The sequence below is a fragment of the Columba livia genome, chromosome 22, assembly GCF_036013475.1.
Source record: "Columba livia isolate bColLiv1 breed racing homer chromosome 22, bColLiv1.pat.W.v2, whole genome shotgun sequence".
Lineage (NCBI taxonomy): Eukaryota > Metazoa > Chordata > Aves > Columbiformes > Columbidae > Columba > Columba livia.
The window spans coordinates 109,317-132,716 of record NC_088623.1 but is presented as its reverse complement, the minus strand read 5'-3'; the positions used below and the strand labels follow the sequence as shown (position 1 = coordinate 132,716).

General features: G+C 46.2%; 2 protein-coding genes across 2 annotated transcripts; one reads left to right on the top strand and one right to left on the bottom strand.

Annotated features, from left to right (window-relative positions):
- Positions 1 to 12,415: 12,415 nt before the first annotated feature.
- Positions 12,416 to 13,401, bottom strand: LOC102094892 (olfactory receptor 10A2). The gene has a single exon (XM_021284019.2). The coding sequence runs from the start codon at positions 13,379 to 13,381 to the stop codon at positions 12,416 to 12,418; it is 966 nt and encodes a 321-aa protein (XP_021139694.1). The 5' UTR covers positions 13,382 to 13,401.
- Positions 13,402 to 21,853: 8,452 nt separating this feature from the next.
- Positions 21,854 to 22,917, top strand: LOC135576022 (olfactory receptor 10A2-like). The gene has a single exon (XM_065038572.1). The coding sequence runs from the start codon at positions 21,874 to 21,876 to the stop codon at positions 22,837 to 22,839; it is 966 nt and encodes a 321-aa protein (XP_064894644.1). The 5' UTR covers positions 21,854 to 21,873; the 3' UTR covers positions 22,840 to 22,917.
- The last annotated feature ends 483 nt before the right edge of the window (positions 22,918 to 23,400 follow it).

Here is a 23,400-nt window from a genome sequence, read left to right as displayed (position 1 = left end):
ACCCTGCTCTGGAGCATGTTCTTCTTCTCTGCAACAGAGATACTGTGAGAGAAACCTGACAGATCCTGTAAACTGTGGGATGCACCAGCTTTAGGAGATCCCTCCAGAAACCACATCTGCATTGTCCTACAGCCAGAGACTTACCATGTTAACACTGTGAACATTTGTCTCTCAGTGAGCTGTCAGCATCCTCCCACTCCACGTTGCCTCTAACCTCTCTCTGCCTGTCTCCTCTGCCCTCGGTGCTGCAGGCAGAGCCCTCAGCCCTGCTGCATTTGCAGAGGAGCTGCTGCTGGGCAGAGCTGTCTCTGCAGTGCTGCCACTTGCCATGAGCTGTGACATGGATGGAATAAACTGCCATGGCAGTGTGACAGAAGTTACTTCATCTCATCTTCAAGGACAGCAGCCTCCAAGCACAGCAACAGTCCAGATTGAAACTCAGTCTAAACCTGTAATGCAATTCAAGGGCACAATAAGGAGCTGTTATTACATCAGGAAGAGTTAAAGAAGGAACAAAGACACTGTGGTCAGTGCTGAATTTAGTAAGTGATAGAGGTGAGAATCTGTGTCCTCTTGTCGTTCCTCTTCAACAGCAAGGTCTCCCAGGCCTCCGTGACTTGAGGAAGGAATCTGGAGGAGAACAACCAGCAGTGGATGGGGATCAAGTCAGGGGTCACTTGAACTAACACAATCCTTTCCAGTCTATGGGACAGGAGGAGAAGCATCCCACAGAGCTCAGAGACAGCAGGACGATGTCACAGTGAGGCCACTCTCCACCATCTTTGAAAGCTCATGGAGACTGGGGCAACTCCATGACTACTGTCAGCACTCACACGTTGCATGCATTTTTCAAAAATGGCCAATGAATGTGCAGGGGAACTAAGGGCTGTGTCCCAGAGCATGTCCACCGGGACCCCATTTCTGGGTGTCTGGAAGAGAAGGTGAAGGGGTTTACCCAGGGCAGGTTGTGCCTGTCCATCCTCTTTGCTTTCTGTGAGGAAAGAACAGGGTTGTGGATGTGGGCAGAGCAGTGGTGGTCTGTTACCTGGAAGACAGGAAGGCACTCAGTGTCATTCCCCACAACATTCTTGTGTCCAAGGGAGGATATTATGGTCTGTATCGATGTCTAAGTAATGGTTAAAAAACAAGCAGGATAGTTTGGGTTAGAAGAATACCAGATAAAGGGAGAAACTTTTCAATCATGAGCATAGTCGGGTACTGGGAGCTGTTTCCCATGGAGTGTGCACCCACTCTATCCCAGAAAGTGACTAAGATGTGCTTGGATAAAGCCCTGAGTAATCTGGTCTGACCCTGCTTTGAGCAGGAGATTGGTCAAGACACCTCCCAAGGCCTCTTTGAGTCTGAATGATGCTGTCCTTCCTTCCCCTTCATGTTTTCAAATTAGGGAGAGCTCTCAGGTTCTCCCTGACTACAGAAATAATTTGCATCAAATACAGGACCGCTTTACAAGTACCTCCAAACCGTCCTGACCACATGTTTTCCATCCCTTTTCATTTCCCCCGCCCCAAGTTCTTTTTTGCTATGCTAATACTATTCCAAAAAGAACAGCCCACCTTGTTCATCCTGTCAGAGCAGGTTGCTCAGTAGATGTCAGCATCCATGTACAAAGTCTGCACATCAGCGAGGCATCAAAGCCACCATTACAGAAATGGAGACAAGCCTCTTGACCAGCTCCTTGAACCCAGGAATCAGCACACCTTGTCTCCTGAGATTGCCGGGAACACCTAAACTCTAAGTGCAGAGCAGAGTGAGTCCTCGTTGGGTATCCTGGCTTGTCTCCTGACACATGTGGTGCTTCAGGCTGTGAAGAGAATCAAAACCAACTTTTTGACTGGAGTAGTTTTGTTTTACATTGCTGTCCCACAGGGCACCTGAAAGGAGCACAGAACTCCAGACTCTGCTGCACTGTTGGGACTTCAGAGACTGGAAATGCAGGTAACAGTGTTTGTCAGCGTGCATCACGTAAATATTCTGGCTTCCTTTGTGCCTTTGCACCAACCTGGGATCTGTTCTATGGCATTATTTGGCTAAAAGAAAAACAACAACTCCCCTATGCCACACCCCTCTCAAGCCAGGGGAAAAAACAAAAAAACAAAAAAAAGCCCAACCAAACAAACAAACAAGAAAACCCACCACACACACACACGCAAAAAAAACAGAAACCAAAGAAACAAACAAACAAAAAAACCGAAAACAACAACAACAACAAAAACACCCAATGACAAGAAAACACACACACAAAAAAACAAGCACAAATAAAACCCAAAAAAAACTGAGAAAAGGTATAGAATAGGCATGATTTTGGGGGTAATTCTGTCCAAGAAGTGAAGAGGTGTACTCTAAATGACAAAAAAAGGTAGAAAATGCACTATTCTAAGAACTTCATGCAAGAGGCTAGTTACTGACATGTAGTAGCTGATTTGAAAAGCAAGAATGACTGTTGGGAATGAAATAAAAGATCCTTAGTTCATCGTCATCATAATCACGGAGAATAAGGAGTTCCCTGTTACTGTTATGAGTGATAGAAACCCTTTTCAAACACATTCTTTCAAAGTGACTCTATTTTTCAATGGCTCCAAAGCTCAGCCTGCCTAGATTTTGAAAGGACAGCTTCAGACCTCTGCAGGGCAAATCTCTACAACTACCTCTCATCAAAGGTCTTTCACTCCAGGAAGGGGAAAGCTTCCAATGCAGGCACCAAACCTTTGTTCAACCTGCCTGGAGAGCCAGGACAGTTGTTCCACACAACAGCAGCCTCCTAGGGAAGCTAGAGGTAGTGTGAATTAAAACAATCTTTACTCAAATCGTGGAATCGTAGAATCACAGAATCAATTAGGTTGGAAAAAACCCTTCTGATCATCAAGTCCAACCACAAACCTAACTGCCAAGTCCACCATGAAACCATATCCGTAAGTGCAGCATCTACATGTCTTTTAAATAACCCCAGGGATGGAAGCTCAAATCCTAGGCTGGTGGGACAACAATGGTTGCAGTTAGACATGAGACGCTTCTCATGTCTGTGATTTCAGACCTTGTTGGCTCAATTTCTCACACCCCTCACTGACAGGATGTTGCAGAGACGGGAGCACGCTTTAATTTCCCAAATCTGAGGACGGTGCCCAAACCATCCTTCCTGTGGTTTCTGGCATCTCATCTCTTGAGATGAAAAGCTGGTGGGCCTTCTGTGGATAATCATGTTAAAATGTATCTATAGTCCCTAAAGTCTTTGGATAATTTCTCTAAGAGTATCAGTGTGTGGGAAAAAAAAAAAAAAGAAAAAAGAAAAAAAGGAGGTTTAATATGCTCATGTATAAATGCCTGAAACATAGCACTCTGCATCTGTGGTAGCCTTTCTGGCAATGACAATTAAATAGGTATTTGCACTATAAGTCATGATACTTCATCCACAAGTACATATCTAAGTGGTTCAGATGAAGTGTGGTCTTGCAAATGTTACCGTTTTTCTCCCCAGGTGCATGGACACTGCTGGTTCTCCTCTCTAGAGAGTGACAAAGGCTGGTTCCCCTTCTATGAACAGACTCCTTGCCAGAAAGACACAGACACAGGGGTAACTCATCAGGTCTTTATGGCATTTCACTTGGCATCAGTTCTGATATATTTGGTGCTTTTCTGTGACTACTCTTTCTGCACAGACTATCATAAAAAGACAACCATTTCATAAGAGATGTTCATAAAGCCCTATTATGGACAAGGAAACTCACCATGAGCTCTGGAGGGAGTGAGGAAGTTAATAAGTGTGGAATGAGGAATGAGTGAGGAATATAATAAGGATCAGGAAGAACCAAGAAGTTCAAGGCCTCTTCTGAAGAGCAAGAGGCCCTGAGCAGCAGTGACTGGCCATGTGTAGATGTGAGAGAGAGGGTGAGTGGATATCAGGGAGAAAAAAGGTTGTGGCTGATGGCTTTAGCAAATCCTCACAACCATGTCTGAACCAAGAAATGGAACGCAGTTGATGTCTGCAGGTGGAGGAGGAATAGAAGTTTTCCCTTGGAATATGGAAGGAAGGCCCTTGGCTTAGTGACACATGACAGTGCCATTCCCAACTTGTGGGCATGGCTGTGCCTGGGAGATGGGGAATGGCTGCTGCTGGGGGTGGCTGTGCTCAGTCATGTCCCATGAGCTGACCTTGCACGCTATCACTTTTTTCACTCTCTGCACTTGGGTGGACCCCAGGAAAGATGAGGTATGGATGGAAACTGAAGAATCAAGCAAGTTTGGGACTGGGACATCGTAGGTGACTGAAGACCATTGCTGGACACATTGGGAGGAGCTCACAGGCATTGCCAGCTCCTCAGAAAACCACAGCCTTGTGGTTTAAGCAACAGCAATTGGCACCAAACCCATCCCCAAGACACAAATACACTCACACTGACCACAGACAGAGCCTTGAGAAACACTTGAGATAAAGGGTCTCCTTTGCCAAGCCCAGAGGGTCAGGGCTCAGTCATTCTGGTGATAAAGAAACATCAAGGTCCTACACTTGGCCCCATCAGGGCCACCTCCACATTGCCTTTACTGCCTTTAACCAGTGTCTCCAAGCTTTTGCTTCACCAGACTCCAGGGACAAGGAACTCAACTGGTTGTTTCCTTCAAAACTTTGTCAGTGATGGCCCTTCATGGGGTCCCAAACAACCCCCAAAACTTGGGTTTTTCTTCTGCCTTTCACTTCATTTAGAGGTTTGTTCATTCCTTCAGCACCTGCAGTTCAGGAAGAAGGCAGCAGAGGGCTCATTAACATCTAAAATGCCCTTAGAAGCCAAGCATCTGTGCATCATTTTCCTAAAGGTTTCAAGTCTGGTGTGGATGACTAGAGAGATTTCAGGACTGCAGCCAAACAGAAAGCATTTCCATAACAAATAACAATTAAGCAGTATTTCTTCCATTCCTTTTCTTCCCCTGCCCCCTCCCCCATTTCCAGAGCAGGTGGTATCAGCAATCTCCAATTCATATAGATTTGGAGCATCTCCCGATAAAGACTAAATATGTCGGAAAAGTGGGTACCTAAAGCACCATGTGAGTGAGGAGATAGGCCAGGACACCTCAAGAGGAATCACACTCCTCGGGACCAAAAGTGGATTTTCCTGGGAATCTCAGGTGCCACAGCACAGCGATATTGATGTTCAGGGAGCTGGTAAAACGACCCGTCTCCGTTTCTGTAGTGGTGTCTGAGTTTGCTTAGGTAATCCCTGATATGAGCCACATCCACTCCTGGTTGTTCTCCAGGCTCCTGCCTTCAGGAACAAAGGCCCAGGAGAACTTGCTGGTGAAGATGGAGACAAAGAAGCCAGTACCTCAGTCCTGTCTGCTTCTACTCTTATGAAGCTCAGCAGCAGGCCCACATTCACCCTGGCTATTCTTTTACTGTAAGAAAGCAGTCTCAGCTCAACTTGCTGCCCTTACCCTCCCCTGCAGGTATCAAGTCCAGGGGAGCTTTGGCACCATCTCTACATCCATGGACAAGTTCTCTATGTAAAAGTCTTCTCCTCTGGAGCCCACCAGCCTGTGCTCTGCTGCTGGCCTTCCTCCTTCCCCTCTGGTGTCTGGGACCCCACTATTTCCTGGCCACAACAGCCAAGGTGGACACTGATGAGCACATCAATGACCAGCTTTTTCCTCCTTGCCAGTACCAGATCCAGGTGAACATCACCCTCGTTGGCCCACCAGGCAGCCATGTTAAGAAGCTGACCCAAGATCCTCTAGACTGCTGGCATCTGCTGCTTTGCCTGCTCAGTTAATGCCAGGGAAACTACAGTTCCCCATAAGAAAATTGCTCACTGACTTGAGACTTCCTCAGGTTGCTGACAGAGAGCTTTTCTATTTCTTCTCCCTGATCAAGGAGTTTGTAATGTCCAATACCATGTCACCCTGCATTGGGTTTACATGGCAAAGTTTTGGAACTGGGGCTGGGAGTGGGTGTGCCACAGTGGTGGCTTCTGTGAGAAGACACCAGGATTTGGCCCCATGTCAGACAGAGCCAGTTTCAGCTGGCTCTGAGATGGAACCACCGCTTGCCTAATCTGAGCCACTCAGGGATGTTGGCAGCACCTCTGTGATAATGTAAGGGTAAAGTGTAAAGGGTAAAAAAACACTGCACAGCACCTGGTGGGAGAGAGGAGGGAGGAAATGTGAAACAACTCTGATCACACCAAGGTTAGTGAAGAAGGAGGAGGAGGAGGTCCAGGTGCCAGAGCAGAGATTCGTGCAGCCCGTTTTGAAGACCATGGTGAGGCAGTTTGGCCCCTGCAGCACATGGAGGTCCACAGTGGAGCACTTACCAACACTGCAACCCGTGGAAGACCCCCCACTGGATGAGGTGGATGTGCCCTGAAGGAAGTTTTAAAACATGATGTCCTCATCTAGAGCCATGAGCATGTTGTCATATTGTCTCCCTTACTCTGATGAGGAGGGGGAGCGATAGAGCAGCTTGGCAGGCACTTGGTGGCCAGCCAAGGTCAACCAACCACACACCCTTGCTAGATCCTCTAATCCGAAATGACAAAGTCAATCCTACCCATGGTCAATCCCATAGAGGAGCTCTTTATATCTGACCTGCCCCTTGGCAAAGGGGATATCCTCCTCTCCTCACCTGCCCTGCCACTCTTTCTGGCAGAGTCTGTCTTCCTCCATTGCAGCACCCAGGTGAGCAAGCTGTCCCAAGCCGTCCCAAGAGCCGAAGTATGGAAGGGCTTTGCTTCAGGGCACAGACATGCCGGAGTGTTTGGTAGATGACAAGGTAATCATTGATGAATATATTGAATAATTTAGGCCCCAGTACTGACCCCTGAGACACTCCACTAGATACAGGCCTCCAAATGGACTCTGCCCCATTGACCACGACTCTCTGGCTTCTTCCCTTCAGCCAGTTCGCAGTCCACCTCACTGCCCGATTGTCCAGATCGCACTCCCTCAGTTTAGCTGTGAGGATGCTGCGGGAGACTGTGCCAAATGCCTCAAGTCAAGGTAGACCACGTCCACCGCTCGGCCATTATCCATCCATCTTGTTATGTCCTCATAAAAGTCAATGAGGTTGGTCAAGCACGACTTCCCCTTGGTGAAGCCATGTTGACTGCCCCTAATGACCCATTTATCCCTAATACGCCTTGAGATGGCACCAAGGATAAGTCGTTCCATCAGTTTACCAGGGATGGAGGTGAGGATGACTGGTCTATAGTTACCTGGGTCCTCCCTCTTGCCCTTTTTGAAGACTGGAGTGACATTTGCTTTCCTCCAGTCCTCAGGCACCTCTCCCATTTCCCAAGACTTGGCAAAGATGATAGACAGCGGCCCAGCAATGACCTCAGCCAGCTCCCTCAGCACCCGCGGGTGCATCCCATCTGGACCCATGGATTTATGGATGTCCAGATTGCCTAACTGCTCCCTAACCCAGTCCTCATCAACCGAGGCAAACTCCTCCATTTTCCTGCCTTCCTCTGGGGCCTCAGCGGTACGGGGCTCCTCAGGACAGCTTCTGGCAGAGTAGACAAAGAAGGCGTTCAGTAACTCTGCCTTCTCTGTGTCTTCTGTCACCACGGCACCCACCTTGTTCATCAGTGGGCCTACATTGCCTCCGTGTTAGTTTTATCTACCATGCATTTGAAAAAGCTCTTTCTGTTGTCCTTGACCCCTCTCGCCAGGTGTAATTCTAAGGAGGCCTTAGCTTTCCTAGTTGCCTCCCTACATCCTCTGACAGTGGCCTTATATTCTCCCCAAGTGGCCAGCCCTTCCTTCCATGATCTATAAACTCTCCTCTTCCACTTGAGCTTACCCATCAGTTCCCTGTTTAACCACGCAGGTCTCCTGGCTCTCTTCCTTGACTTCCTACATGTTTGGATGCTCTGATCTTGAGCTTGGAAGAAGCAGTCCCTGAACACTAACCAACTGTCTTGGGCCTCTTTACCTTCAAATACCTTTACCCATGGTATTTCTCCCAGCAATTGCTTGAAAAGGCCTAAGTTTGCCCAGCTGAAGTCCAGGGTTGCAATTCTGCTTGCTATTCTGTTCCTGCCACATGAGATGCTGAACTCCACCATTTCGTGGTTGCTGCAACCAAGGCAGCCCTCAACCTTTACTGCTTCAAACAGACCCTCCTTGTTAGTGAGGATGAGATCCATCAGTGGGTCATGATGTGGGTCTCTCCTGTGACAATCCTCCATTTGGTCAGCTCAACAGCTCTGCATGCTCCAGGAGATATTTGATAAAGGTACATCAGTGGTCGGTATCATTGTGGGTGGTAAAGGTTGTCCCCCTTCCATCTCTGGCCTTCAGCTGATCACAGAATGGTTGGGGTTGGAAGGGACCTCCTGAGATCATCCAGTCCGACCCACCTGCTAAAGCAGCGTCGCCAGTGCAGATCACACAGGAATGCATCTCTGCAGTGTTGCTTTCCAGCAGGTCCACCTCTCACCTGTAGTGCTACCTGGGGTTATTCCTCCCCAGGTGCTGGACCCTACAAAGCAAAGGCGGCATTCAGTAACTTTGACTTCTCTGTATCTTCTGTCACCAGGGCACCCACCTCATTTAGCAGTGGACCTACATTTTCCCTAACCTTCTTTTTGCTGCTGATGTACTTGGAGAAGCCCTTCTTGTTGTCCATGACATCCCTGGCCACATTTGCTTCCAAGTAGCGTTTGGCCTTCCTCACCTGCCTCTTTTTTCACATTACATAAACATCCTTCTTCCATTTGAGTTTTGACATGAGCTTCTTACTCATCCATGCTGGCCTCTTACTCCCTTTACTTGATATCATGCTCATAGGGATGCATTGGTCTTGAGCTTGGAGGAAGTAATGCTCTAATATTAACCAGCTCTCCTGGACTCCCCTACCCTCTAGAGCCCTATCCCATGGGTTTCTTCCAAGTAGGACTTTGAAGAGGCCAGAGTTCACCCTGCTGAAGTCTATGGTTGTTATTATTGTTGCCCTGCTTCCTCCTTGCCAGATCCTGAACTTCACCATCCCGTGGTCACTGCAACCAAGGCTGCCCCCCACCTTTACATCTCCAAACACTCTTCTTGGTTTGTTAGGACAAGGTCCTTCATTTTCAAAAGCATATTATAGCGTTGCCTGGGATCCTGGACAGGTTAATGAGGGTTAACAGTAGTCAATACAGGAAACAGTAGTCAATATAGGAAGGGGAGGAAAAAAAGGTTTACAATTGTTTGGAAAGAGGCAGAACAGACAGTTAGAAACAACAGGTGAACCCTCAGGTATCTGACCTCTTATGATAATTTGGGTAAGAATTGCCAGTTTCTGTACCCAGTGGCACATGTGGTAGCAACTTAGCTAGCATCACAGTCATCTCCATTTGGTTCCCAAACCAAATAGGCCTACCTTAAGTTACTTATTGCACAAGCCCGCTTAAAAGACTCCCTGGTTCCTCCTTTTGCAAACAGTTTCCTATAAGGATGTGCCTACTGCATGGAAAGAATGCCGCCTACTTTGGCATCAGAATCTGGAAACCACTGTGGTTGTATTTCACAACTGGGGGAGCAGTGATGTGGCTGTGCATGGTGAAAAGGTCAGTGTGGTCTTGTGGCTGGGTAGTGAATGCTGGCGGGGGGCAGTCTCATGAAGGGGTGTTGCAAATTTGATGGTGGGTGGAACTGGGCTAAGGTTTGGGGAAAAGTCGTGAAACTGGAGATGGAAGGCATGAAGCTGGAGGCTGTCTAGAGGGAGTTTATGAAATTGGAATGGCCTGAGGTGTGGTGGAGGATGGTGCTGAAACACCCCGTGAATTTGCATGCAAGGGGAGTTGACGTGACTCATGACATCAGAATGGGCATCATGTATTCAAGGCAGCACTTCGAGAACGTGGCTGCTGAGGTGTGGTAAAGCTATGAGTTTGAGTGGATCCTCCTTCAGGAAAGCTTATGTGAAGCAGTAGGGACAAAGTAAGGTAGCAGCTTGTGTTGGGAGAGACTGTGGGTCAGAACAGGACGCTCTTTGGTGATGAGTGTTTTAAGACAGGTTTGGCACAGGCAGCAGGCCCTTGGGGAGTGAGAAGTTGTGCTGAGGGAGAGTGTGAAATCAGGAGGAGTTGTTGCGGAAGTGGACTGCCAATTTTTCAACCTATGAATCTTAAGCAGCAACAAGGCATCATCTGCAAGGACTGTGAAACTAGCGCACCTCAGGGAATCAGGTGGGAAAAGAAGCAGTGGTGCAAGTCGCAAGTGGCATTTTGCGCAGACAGCTTTTGTTTTCTTTATCTTATGAGACTGGTTGAGGAAGTGACAATAGTAAAAAAGCATTTCCTGAGCCATGACAATGACAGGTTCTGTACAGAGAGGGAAGGGGAAAGTGATTCAAATTTGAGTGACCACACACAATAAACTGGATATTTTTCCAGACATTATGCTAAAGACATCATGGCTTTTTACACAGTGTTTAAGTAGCCCAGCACTACAGTCTGACACAAGGTTTTATCTGGACTGTATATCACAGAATTGCATCACAGGAGAAGATCGGGTTTAAGACCACCTGAGGAACCTGAAAATACCTAAGTCCATGGCACCCAACATGATACAACCCAGGGTCCTGAAGGAAATGGCTGATGTAGTTGCCGAGTCACTCTCCATCATATTTAAAAAGTCATTGCAGTCAGGTGAAGTCCCCAGTGACAGGAAAAAAATGCACCTTTTTTTTTTTTTTTTTTTTTAATTGTAAAAGGAAGTATCTGGGAACTAGCATCGCTACCCATGACTGTGAAGATCATGGGACAGATGTTCCTAGAAGATATGTCAAAACGTATGGAAGTCAGGGAGCTTGTTAGAGACAGCCAACATGGCTTCACCAAGGTCCAATCAGGGGAGACTATTGACGAAGCCTTCTTATTCCAGCTACAGGAGGCATCACACTTGCGGAGCCTCATCCTGCTGGGGGACTACAACCCCCTTGACTTCTGCTGAGAAAGCAGCACAGTGAGATCCAGGCAATCCGAGAGACTCCTGGAATGCACTGAGGAGAACTTCCTCAGTCAGGTAATAGCCCTGCCAGGAGAGGATGCAATCCTGGACCTGACGGTCACCAATGCAAGTGAACTAATTGAGACTGGAGGCAGCCTGGGCTGCAGAGATCATACACTTGTAGAGGCTGGAGTCCTGAGAGATGCGTGATGGGTAAAGAGTAAAGTCAGGATCCTGAATTTTAGTAAAGCCAACTTCCAGCTCTTCAAGGAGTTAGTCAGTAGTGACCCCTGGGAAACTGCCCTCAGGGACACACCACACAATGGAACCTGCAGTAACCAAGTGGCTGGGGAAGACACACGGGAATGTGCCCCAAGTCAGCCAGTGTCTGGGTGGCAAGGTGTGCGGGAGAATTTGGACGGGTGTCTAGAATAGTTTTCATTTCCAATGGCCTGGGAAGTGATGACCAAATAGACGTGTAATCTTGCTGAAATGGCAGATCATGTGAAAGAAGGGCTCCTTTTTTATACCCAAAAGTGATGGTGAATTCTAATGCTGAAAGGTAGAAGTCCTCTTCCTTCTGAAAACTCGTTTCACCACAAAACAAAGCAAGGTCAAAGACTGCACAAAAGATCCAGATTTGCGTAATAAAACGGCAAAATGGGTATTGTCACATCCCAATAGATGTGCTCAATAAGATAACAATCATGTCCGCACCGGCTAGCAAAAAAGAAACACAAGGTTTCCTGGGCATTTTGAGTTTCAAGAGAAAGTATATTTCCTCTCGCAATGTGAGTCCTCTTAACTGAGTGACCTGAAAGACCAACTCTTTCAACTGGGACCCTGAGCTGCAATGAGACTTTCAACAGACCACACGAGATAATTCCCGCAGCAGCCCAATCATGCCAAGTGCTGAGGAAATCAAATGCATAAACAAATCAAACTGCATTTACACTTACAGAGAAGAAGATAAATTGTCCCTTAAGTTCTCCCCTTAATGAAAGTAAAAATATACAGTTAATTTTTTTTTTTTCTGTCTTTTCTGCACTGCAACTCAGCTTTAGCACGATGCCTAGAGAACAACAGTCTCATCTCCCACCTATACGCTGCACAATGACAGTAAGAGAACTATAGGTTTCAATCCCCTCAGCTTGAAAATTTTGAGAACTCGTCTCTCACTTTGTTACAGTCTTGAGTGTCTCCCAAATGCTACTTAAATAAGCTAGAGCTGATTTCCTCCCCCTTTCCAAATGACAGAAGATAAATGACTCCAAGGTCCTGGATGAGTTTATCTGCAAGTGTTTGTACAAGGATCTCAGGCACTTCTCCAAACAAATTTATTCATGACATAAAGAACTAGTAACAGAAAATCTCTTAATTTGAGATATATCCGTCTTCCAAGTGTTCCAAGTTATAAGAGTGTTTAAAAAAGAAACAAAAAAATCAAGTATACAGAGAAGAAGAAAGATTCCTTTCAAGCAGAATAAGTTTGTATCTTCCTCAGCTCAGCTATAATTTTGATAAGTGCTCCCTTCACTTCTTTATTTCTAAGGCTGTAAATCAGTGGGTTTAATGTGGGAATTATGATTGTGTATATGAGAGCTAGGACTTTGTTAGTGTCTTGTGAATTACTAGATTTTGGCCTTAAGTAAATCAAGGTCCCACTTGCACAATACAGTGTTACAGCTATAAGGTGTGAGGAACAAGTGGAGAAGGTCTTGTGTCTGCCCTCTGCAGAGGAAATCTTCAGGATGCCGGAGATGATGCAGGCATAGGATATCAGGATGAGACAAAATGGTGTAAAGATGACCAGCACTGTGGCTGCAATTATCTGCTTTTCATATGAAGAGGTGTCCGTGCAGGAGAGCATAATGAGTGGGGGAATATCACAAAAGAAGTAGTTAATCTTCTTGGACCCGCAAAACGGCAATGTGAACACCCAAGCAGTCTGCACCACAGACACAATATTACCACTGCAGCATGACAGTAGGACTAAGGAATGACACACTCTGCTGTTCATGATGACTGCATATCTAAGGGGGTTGCATATGGCCACGTAACGGTCATAGGCCATGGCTGCCAAAAGGTACCATTCAGTGGCTCCTAAGAAAATCACAAAGTAGAGCTGTGTGGCACAACCAGTGTAGGAAATGCTCCTGTCCTCTGACAAGAAGTTTGCCAGCATCTTGGGAACAACAGTTGATGCTGTGGAAATATCCAGGAAGGACAGGACTCGGAGGAAGAAGTACATGGGCTTGCAGAGGATGGGGTGCACTGTGACCATGAAGATGATAAGGTTCCCAATGATGGTGGTGGTGTAAATTAAGCAGAATGTGAAGAACAGTAGGGGCTGCGGTTCTGAGTGGCTGGAGAATCCAGAGAGGACAAATTCAGTCATTAGGGTGTGGTTTCCTGGTTCTGGTCCCTCTGTTGACTTCATCTGGGAGGAATCAAATGGACAGACTGTCAGAGGGCTAGATCACAGTGCTACATGCAGTTGAAGTGAGGAGTCTCGCAGGAATCCCTGGAGAGACACTGGACTGAAGGGTGGACCTCTAGAGCTGGCTTAGCTGAACGCAGTAAGAAGGCAATGGCTGGGCGTGCTGAAGGTGTATGATGTTAGTACTCTCCGAATTTCATAGTTTGGGATAGTGACCAAGCATACAACTATGAGGAGTCGACATTTAAGGGTTGGCTCCTTTATAGGTGTGGGGTTAAATGTGTTTCCTGCAAATCTCAGGTCTGTTGTCCCAACTTGTTCCACAGGTACTGTCTGCACTGCGGGGAAACTCCAGCTGACAAAACATAAAACACCCACAATCTAAAGAAAACAAAACAAAAAAAGCAAAACCAAATACCTTTTGTCTATAGACAAGCAAAAGAAGAAGGAATAATTATAGGGAAAGATATCCATGGAGAATGCTAAGAAAGTGTAGAACGTGAAGTTCAGTACCATCTACTTCATTAGTCACACTGCCTCATTACCCTGATGAGTGCCACTGTGTGTATGATGTAGATGGGCTACTCCGCTACTAAGCGCCCTGCCAGCCATGGTAGTTTTGTCTTTTCTTACTGCCCAGAATGAGAAACTGGTGCACAGAAAGACAGAAGAAACTAGCCTGCCACAGAGGAGAAAATGGTCATTAATGCTGCTGTCTTCAGATCAGTCACTGGAATACACAAATAAATCTCAAGGCACCTTTTGGCCCCAGAAATGTATCCATATATGGAAGACAGAAGGGTGAAGCACCATTTCCACTGTATACACATGGACCTGGTCAAGAGATCACATCATATAGAGAAGGACACATCTTAAAGGAAGAGCAGTGCACAGAACCCTATCACAATTCAGTCACTCCTCATACTGACTCCATTTAATTTCTCTTTCTGATATAACTTCGCTCACACAAGGTGCCTTTTGTCGGTGGGTTTTCTAACGTGAACACGAAAGTGAAAGCTCTGGAACTGGAAGCCACAGGCAATTTTAGCTGACAAGCACAATAAAGAAGCTCCCAACAATCCCAGGCATTAAAAGGTCTGATGTGTTTGAAAGGAATCTTCCTGGCTTTGACTGTTTCCATTAACACAGAAATGAGTGAACACTGTGTTATTTGAGGCTCCAGATTTTGAGAGGTACCTCAATATAACCTGTGCAAAACAGAATAGAGAATGACATTAAAAATTCCCTGCAGTTTGTAATGCCACACATTCACACTAGTTTTCTTGACTTGTGAGATCCATGTAGCTGAAACAGAATCTACCTAATTTTACTCCTTGATCTCTTTTGAAAGTTTTCTACTATTGTTTTGGTTACTAGCTGTTAATTAAAGTTGCTAAATCCCACAGAACTCATTGTTTTACTGATAGATTAGTGTTTTATTCCCTAATGCAGAACACCTCTCAGAAACAAACTCTCACTTTGTGTAATTCTTGTTTGGTAGCTAGGAGCACCTTTAGGTTTTGGTTTTAGTTCTTCCTTGGATTTGCTTTTTGTAGTCACAATAGGAATTTTGAAGTAAGTGTCCTAACCTCAGTACTTCTGCCATCCAGTGCCTCCAAAATGGATCAAGTGAATTTCACTAGAAGAATTTCCTTTGTTTTCTCACATTAGGGACAGCGTTGGGCTGATGGCTCCTACAGTCAACTTTCATTGCAGATTTTAAATTGTATTTTAAATGCAGATGCTCTCTTTCAACAGCTTGAATAATCTGTTACATTAGTACATGGTATATTCCATGGAACATCAGGCATTTTTTTTCTCTGATGCACCATAAATGGAATTTACCTGCCTGTCACACAGATATCATAATGCCAACTGCCAAAGACTAGCTTCACAGAGAATAAAGAAAAAGTGAATTTGTTAAAGTTGTTTCAATTCAGTTGAAATAATAGAAGAATCAGGGAGTTTCATGGAACAGGGACAAAGAAACGCCATCATGCACAGGTATTGTGACTTGCAAATACACGAGAACCTAGATGAGCATCTGCATTCTAGTTCAGTCTTGAGATTCCTTCTGCACCAAATTATGTAGTCCCTCTTAAAGACAGTCACAGGAGCAAAAAAGAAAATTGTTCTCTACGTAAGTTATTCTAGTCACTGAGGATGTAGAGAGCTGAAAACTGGGCTTTAGTGCTATCCCAATGCCTTGGACTCTTAAACACCTCTAGCATGATTAAAGAATGTTAAAAGCCGCTGCAGGCTCCAGCAGCCTTGGTGCAGGACCCTCCTGCCCAAGCCACTGGAGCCCAGCCTGGTGCTTAGGACACTCGGGATCTCAGGGACATAGCTGCTGCTACCCCGTTTGCAGGTTCAACCAGTAGTAAAGTTAAGCACATACCCCTGAGAGTCACAAGAAACAGACACAAAGACACACACAGACCTGCAAAGGATGTTGACATGGTCAGCCACAGAGACTATCACAGACAATAAATACAAGATTCACATCACACACGAGCACAGACAGGTATATCCCCTGCTCCTCTGGGGCTGGCAGAGGGAGGAGGTCACTAGCGCAGGAACACACGTAACATCCCCAGGATTCACAAGCGCGTACATGTTGGTGGGTCCCCTCTGCCTGTCCCACACCCCTGCCCAGATCTTGGCCTTTCTGACCCAGCCCACGGATCCCCCACTCACCAGTTGGTCCAGCTTGATGCACCAAGCATGCAACACTCACACACTCATCCCTCTGGCACCACACACTTGCACGTTCTCCCTGGGCACCAGCAGAGGCTCTCTGCCCACCTGATGCCCTTGCCCAGATCTACTACTCACTGGCTGGTCCAGCCTTAATTTTGCACACCCCGCACACACTTAATTTGGGGGAGATCTATCCCCCAGCAACCAGCACAAGGCACAAGAGCTGTGACATATGGTCCTGCTCCAGCTGCCGGTGCTGAGTCCCTCGCTCACACCAATCCTCTCAGTAACTGGTTATGGGGACAGATGCTGTGGGGTGAGAAGGTGAGAACCCATTAGCTCTAGTAGCTGCACTGGGACCCCACTGGCTCCCATAGCTCACATCACAGGCCAAGGGTGCCCGCACCCCAGGTCTGACTTCAGTAGCTGGCACCCCTCAGTAGAATCATAGAATTGTTTTGGTTGGAACAGACCTCTAAGATCACTGAGTCCAATCATTAACCTAGCGCTGCCAAGTCCACCTCTAAACCATGTCCTAAGAACCTTACCTACACAACTTTTAAACACCTCCAGGTATAGTGACTCAACAGCTTCCCTGGGCAGCCTGTTCCAATGCTTGACAACATTTTCAGAGAAGAGTTTTTTTCCTAATATCCAATCTAAACTTCCCCTGGCACAACTTGAGGCCATTTCCTTTCATACCATCACTTGCTACAGGGGAGAAGAGACCAACCCCCCCAGCCACTACAGCCTTTTTTTGGTTAGTTGTACGGAGTGAGAAGGTCTCCTCTGAGCCTCCTGTTCTCCAGCTGAACCCCCTAGGTCCCTCAGCCGCCCCCATCACACTTGTGCTCCAGCCCCTCACCAGCTCCGTTCCCTTCTCTCAACTCATTCGAGCACCTCAAGGTCTTTCTCATTGTGAGGAGCCCAAAACTGACCACAGGATTCGAGGTGCAGCCCCACCAGTGCCCAGTCCAGGGGAATGGTCACTGCTGTGGTCCTGCTGGCCACACTAGTACTGTTACAAGCCAGGATGCTGTTTGCTTTCTTGGCCACATGGGCACACTGCCATAGCAGTAGCTAGTGCTTGCAGATAGCTAGTGCCCTTGCAGCACATGTACACTGGAAAGAGCAAGAATACACAGAAAAAGAGTTACGAAAAGATTTAATAAGACAGGACAGACTGCAGTGATCAGGCGCAGAGCTCAGCCAGCCCAGCAGTGACCAGCCCCAGCTTACACTCAAACAGCCCCTTTTCTGTCTGTCCACTTCTTTGTTCCTCCTGGCTCCCCTTGACCTGAACATCCTCTCATCAGCTGGCATGGTCCCACTGACCCTCTCCAACATCCTCAACACTCAGGTTTGCATCCTTACTAGTTGCAAATTCCCAGTCACCTGTAGTTTCTTGAGAGCTCATCAGCTGACAATATTTATCCCTGGTTTCTGTCTCTGCTACTGCTAATTGGTGAGATTTTATGCCTCTGGGTTTTTGATGCCCTCCCTTTCATTATCATACCAACTTGACAAGGTCAAAAAATAAACATTCTCACACTCCACATGGATATCAAACAGCTCTCTTATGATAATGAAAGGGAGGGCATCAAAAACCCAGAGGCATAAAATCTCACCAATTAGCAGTAGCAGAGACAGAAACCAGGGATAAATATTGTCAGCTGATGAGCTCTCAAGAAACTACAGGTGACTGGGAATTTGCAACTAGTAAGGATGCAAACCTGAGTGTTGAGGATGTTGGAGAGGGTCAGTGGGACCATGCCAGCTGATGAGAGGATGTTCAGGTCAAGGGGAGCCAGGAGGAACAAAGAAGTGGACAGACAGAAAAGGGGCTGTTTGAGTGTAAGCTGGGGCTGGTCACTGCTGGGCTGGCTGAGCTCTGCGCCTGATCACTGCAGTCTGTCCTGTCTTATTAAATCTTTTCGTAACTCTTTTTCTGTGTATTCTTGCTCTTTCCAGTGTACATGTGCTGCAAGGGCACTAGCTATCTGCAAGCACTAGCTACTGCTATGGCAGTGTGCCCATGTGGCCAAGAAAGCAAACAGCATCCTGGCTTGTAACAGTACTAGTGTGGCCAGCAGGACCACAGCAGTGACCATTCCCCTGGACTGGGCACTGGTGGGGCTGCACCTCGAATCCTGTGGTCAGTTTTGGGCTCCTCACAATGAGAAAGACCTTGAGGTGCTCGAATGAGTTGAGAGAAGGGAACGGAGCTGGTGAGGGGCTGGAGCACAAGTGTGATGGGGGCGGCTGAGGGACCTGGGGGTTCAGCTGGAGAACAGGAGGCTCAGAGGAGACCTTCTCACTCCGTACAACTAACCAAAAAAAGGCTGTAGTGGCTGGGGGGGTTGGTCTCTTCTCCCCTGTAGCAAGTGATGGTATGAAAGGAAATGGCCTCAAGTTGTGCCAGGGGAAGTTTAGATTGGATATTAGGAAAAAAACTCTTCTCTGAAAATGTTGTCAAGCATTGGAACAGGCTGCCCAGGGAAGCTGTTGAGTCACTATACCTGGAGGTGTTTAAAAGTTGTGTAGGTAAGGTTCTTAGGACATGGTTTAGAGGTGGACTTGGCAGCGCTAGGTTAATGATTGGACTCAGTGATCTTAGAGGTCTGTTCCAACCAAAACAATTCTATGATTCTACTGAGGGGTGCCAGCTACTGAAGTCAGACCTGGGGTGCGGGCACCCTTGGCCTGTGATGTGAGCTATGGGAGCCAGTGGGGTCCCAGTGCAGCTACTAGAGCTAATGGGTTCTCACCTTCTCACCCCACAGCATCTGTCCCCATAACCAGTTACTGAGAGGATTGGTGTGAGCGAGGGACTCAGCACCGGCAGCTGGAGCAGGACCATATGTCACAGCTCTTGTGCCTTGTGCTGGTTGCTGGGGGATAGATCTCCCCCAAATTAAGTGTGTGCGGGGTGTGCAAAATTAAGGCTGGACCAGCCAGTGAGTAGTAGATCTGGGCAAGGGCATCAGGTGGGCAGAGAGCCTCTGCTGGTGCCCAGGGAGAACGTGCAAGTGTGTGGTGCCAGAGGGATGAGTGTGTGAGTGTTGCATGCTTGGTGCATCAAGCTGGACCAACTGGTGAGTGGGGGATCCGTGGGCTGGGTCAGAAAGGCCAAGATCTGGGCAGGGGTGTGGGACAGGCAGAGGGGACCCACCAACATGTACGCGCTTGTGAATCCTGGGGATGTTACGTGTGTTCCTGCGCTAGTGACCTCCTCCCTCTGCCAGCCCCAGAGGAGCAGGGGATATACCTGTCTGTGCTCGTGTGTGATGTGAATCTTGTATTTATTGTCTGTGATAGTCTCTGTGGCTGACCATGTCAACATCCTTTGCAGGTCTGTGTGTGTCTTTGTGTCTGTTTCTTGTGACTCTCAGGGGTATGTGCTTAACTTTACTACTGGTTGAACCTGCAAACGGGGTAGCAGCAGCTATGTCCCTGAGATCCCGAGTGTCCTAAGCACCAGGCTGGGCTCCAGTGGCTTGGGCAGGAGGGTCCTGCACCAAGGCTGCTGGAGCCTGCAGCGGCTTTTAACATCCTTTAATCATGCTAGAGGTGTTTAAGAGTCCAAGGCATTGGGATAGCACTAAAGCCCAGTTTTCAGCTCTCTACATCCTCAGTGACTAGAATAACTTACGTAGAGAACAATTTTCTTTTTTGCTCCTGTGACTGTCTTTAGGAGGGACTACATAATTTGGTGCAGAAGGAATCTCAAGACTGAACTAGAATGCAGATGCTCGTCTAGGTTCTCGTGTATTTGCAAGTCACAATACCTGTGCATGATGGCGTTTCTTTGTCCCTGTTCCATGAAACTCCCTGATTCTTCTATTATTTCAACTGAATTGAAACAACTTTAACAAATTCACTTTTTCTTTATTCTCTGTGAAGCTAGTCTTTGGCAGTTGGCATTATGATATCTGTGTGACAGGCAGGTAAATTCCATTTATGGTGCATCAGAGAAAAAAAATGCCTGATGTTCCATGGAATATACCATGTACTAATGTAACAGATTATTCAAGCTGTTGAAAGAGAGCATCTGCATTTAAAATACAATTTAAAATCTGCAATGAAAGTTGACTGTAGGAGCCATCAGCCCAACGCTGTCCCTAATGTGAGAAAACAAAGGAAATTCTTCTAGTGAAATTCACTTGATCCATTTTGGAGGCACTGGATGGCAGAAGTACTGAGGTTAGGACACTTACTTCAAAATTCCTATTGTGACTACAAAAAGCAAATCCAAGGAAGAACTAAAACCAAAACCTAAAGGTGCTCCTAGCTACCAAACAAGAATTACACAAAGTGAGAGTTTGTTTCTGAGAGGTGTTCTGCATTAGGGAATAAAACACTAATCTATCAGTAAAACAATGAGTTCTGTGGGATTTAGCAACTTTAATTAACAGCTAGTAACCAAAACAATAGTAGAAAACTTTCAAAAGAGATCAAGGAGTAAAATTAGGTAGATTCTGTTTCAGCTACATGGATCTCACAAGTCAAGAAAACTAGTGTGAATGTGTGGCATTACAAACTGCAGGGAATTTTTAATGTCATTCTCTATTCTGTTTTGCACAGGTTATATTGAGGTACCTCTCAAAATCTGGAGCCTCAAATAACATAGTGTTCACTCATTTCTGTGTTAATGGAAACAGTCAAAGCCAGGAAGATTCCTTTCAAACACATCAGACCTTTTAATGCCTGGGATTGTTGGGAGCTTCTTTATTGTGCTTGTCAGCTAAAATTGCCTGTGGCTTCCAGTTCCAGAGCTTTCACTTTCGTGTTCACGTTAGAAAACCCACCGACAAAAGGCACCTTGTGTGAGCGAAGTTATATCAGAAAGAGAAATTAGATGGAGTCAGTATGAGGAGTGACTGAATTGTGATAGGGTTCTGTGCACTGCTCTTCCTTTAAGATGTGTCCTTATCTATATGATGTGATCTCTTGACCAGGTCCATGTGTATACAGTGGAAATGGTGCTTCACCCTTCTGTCTTCCATATATGGATACATTTCTGGGGCCAAAAGGTGCCTTGAGATTTATTTGTGTATTCCAGTGACTGATCTGAAGACAGCAGCATTAATGACCATTTTCTCCTCTGTGGCAGGCTAGTTTCTTCTGTCTTTCTGTGCACCAGTTTCTCATTCTGGGCAGTAAGAAAAGACAAAACTACCATGGCTGGCAGAGCGCTTAGTAGCGGAGTAGCCCATCTACATCATACACACAGTGGCACTCATCAGGGTAATGAGGCAATGTGACTAATGAAGTAGATGGTACTGAACTTCACGTTCTACACTTTCTTAGCATTCTCCATGGATATCTTTCCCTATAATTATTCCTTCTTCTTTTGCTTGTCTATAGACAAAAGGTATTTGGTTTTGCTTTTTTTGTTTTGTTTTCTTTAGATTGTGGGTGTTTTATGTTTTGTCAGCTGGGGTTTCCCCTCAGTGCAGACAGTACCTGTGGAACAAGTTGGGACAACAGACCTGAGATTTGCAGGAAACACATTTAACCCCACACCTATAAAGGAGCCAACCCTTAAATGTCGACTCCTCATAGTTGTATGCTTGGTCACTATCCCAAACTATGAAATTCGGAGAGTACTAACATCATACACCTTCAGCACGCCCAGCCATTGCCTTCTTACTGCGTTCAGCTAAGCCAGCTCTAGAGGTCCACCCTTCAATCCAGTGTCTCTCCAGGGATTCCTGCGAGACTCCTCACTTCAACTGCATGTAGCACTGTGATCTAGCCCTCTGACAGTCTGTCCATTTGATTCCTCCCAGATGAAGTCAACAGAGGGACCAGAACCAGGAAACCACACCCTAATGACTGAATTTGTCCTCTCTGGATTCTCCAGCCACTCAGAACCGCAGCCCCTACTGTTCTTCACATTCTGCTTAATTTACACCACCACCATCATTGGGAACCTTATCATCTTCATGGTCACAGTGCACCCCATCCTCTGCAAGCCCATGTACTTCTTCCTCCGAGTCCTGTCCTTCCTGGATATTTCCACAGCATCAACTGTTGTTCCCAAGATGCTGGCAAACTTCTTGTCAGAGGACAGGAGCATTTCCTACACTGGTTGTGCCACACAGCTCTACTTTGTGATTTTCTTAGGAGCCACTGAATGGTACCTTTTGGCAGCCATGGCCTATGACCGTTACGTGGCCATATGCAACCCCCTTAGATATGCAGTCATCATGAACAGCAGAGTTTGTCATTCCTTGGTCCTACTGTCATGCTGCAGTGGTAATATTGTGTCTGTGGTGCAGACTGCTTGGGTGTTCACATTGCCGTTTTGCGGGTCCAAGAAGATTAACTACTTCTTTTGTGATATTCCCCCACTCATTATGCTCTCCTGCACGGACACCTCTTCATATGAAAAGCAGATAATTGCAGCCACAGTGCTGGTCATCTTTACACCATTTTGTCTCATCCTGATATCCTATGCCTGCATCATCTCCGGCATCCTGAAGATTTCCTCTGCAGAGGGCAGACACAAGACCTTCTCCACTTGTTCCTCACACCTTATAGCTGTAACACTGTATTGTGCAAGTGGGACCTTGATTTACTTAAGGCCAAAATCTAGTAATTCACAAGACACTAACAAAGTCCTAGCTCTCATATACACAATCATAATTCCCACATTAAACCCACTGATTTACAGCCTTAGAAATAAAGAAGTGAAGGGAGCACTTATCAAAATTATAGCTGAGCTGAGGAAGATACAAACTTATTCTGCTTGAAAGGAATCTTTCTTCTTCTCTGTATACTTGATTTTTTTGTTTCTTTTTTAAACACTCTTATAACTTGGAACACTTGGAAGACGGATATATCTCAAATTAAGAGATTTTCTGTTACTAGTTCTTTATGTCATGAATAAATTTGTTTGGAGAAGTGCCTGAGATCCTTGTACAAACACTTGCAGATAAACTCATCCAGGACCTTGGAGTCATTTATCTTCTGTCATTTGGAAAGGGGGAGGAAATCAGCTCTAGCTTTGTCTTAGAGCAGAAAACTTAATGCAGCCTCCTACAAGACCAACAAATGCTCTGGATCTATAAATGCCTGTATGAAAGTGTGGCATCAGCCTGTATGTGTCATTTCACCTGGTAATGCAGAGACCCTGGACCAGATTTCTCAGACTTCATATGTCTTATGTTTTACTGGAGCACATGGGTATCTTCCTTCTCTTCCAGCAGACTCCAGAGACCAAGACTCACTCTTTAGTCTTTCAAGAGTGAGTGGGAGCAAACTGTGTTGTTTGATGAATTTGTTTAAAGAGAAAAATGATCATAATGAGCAAG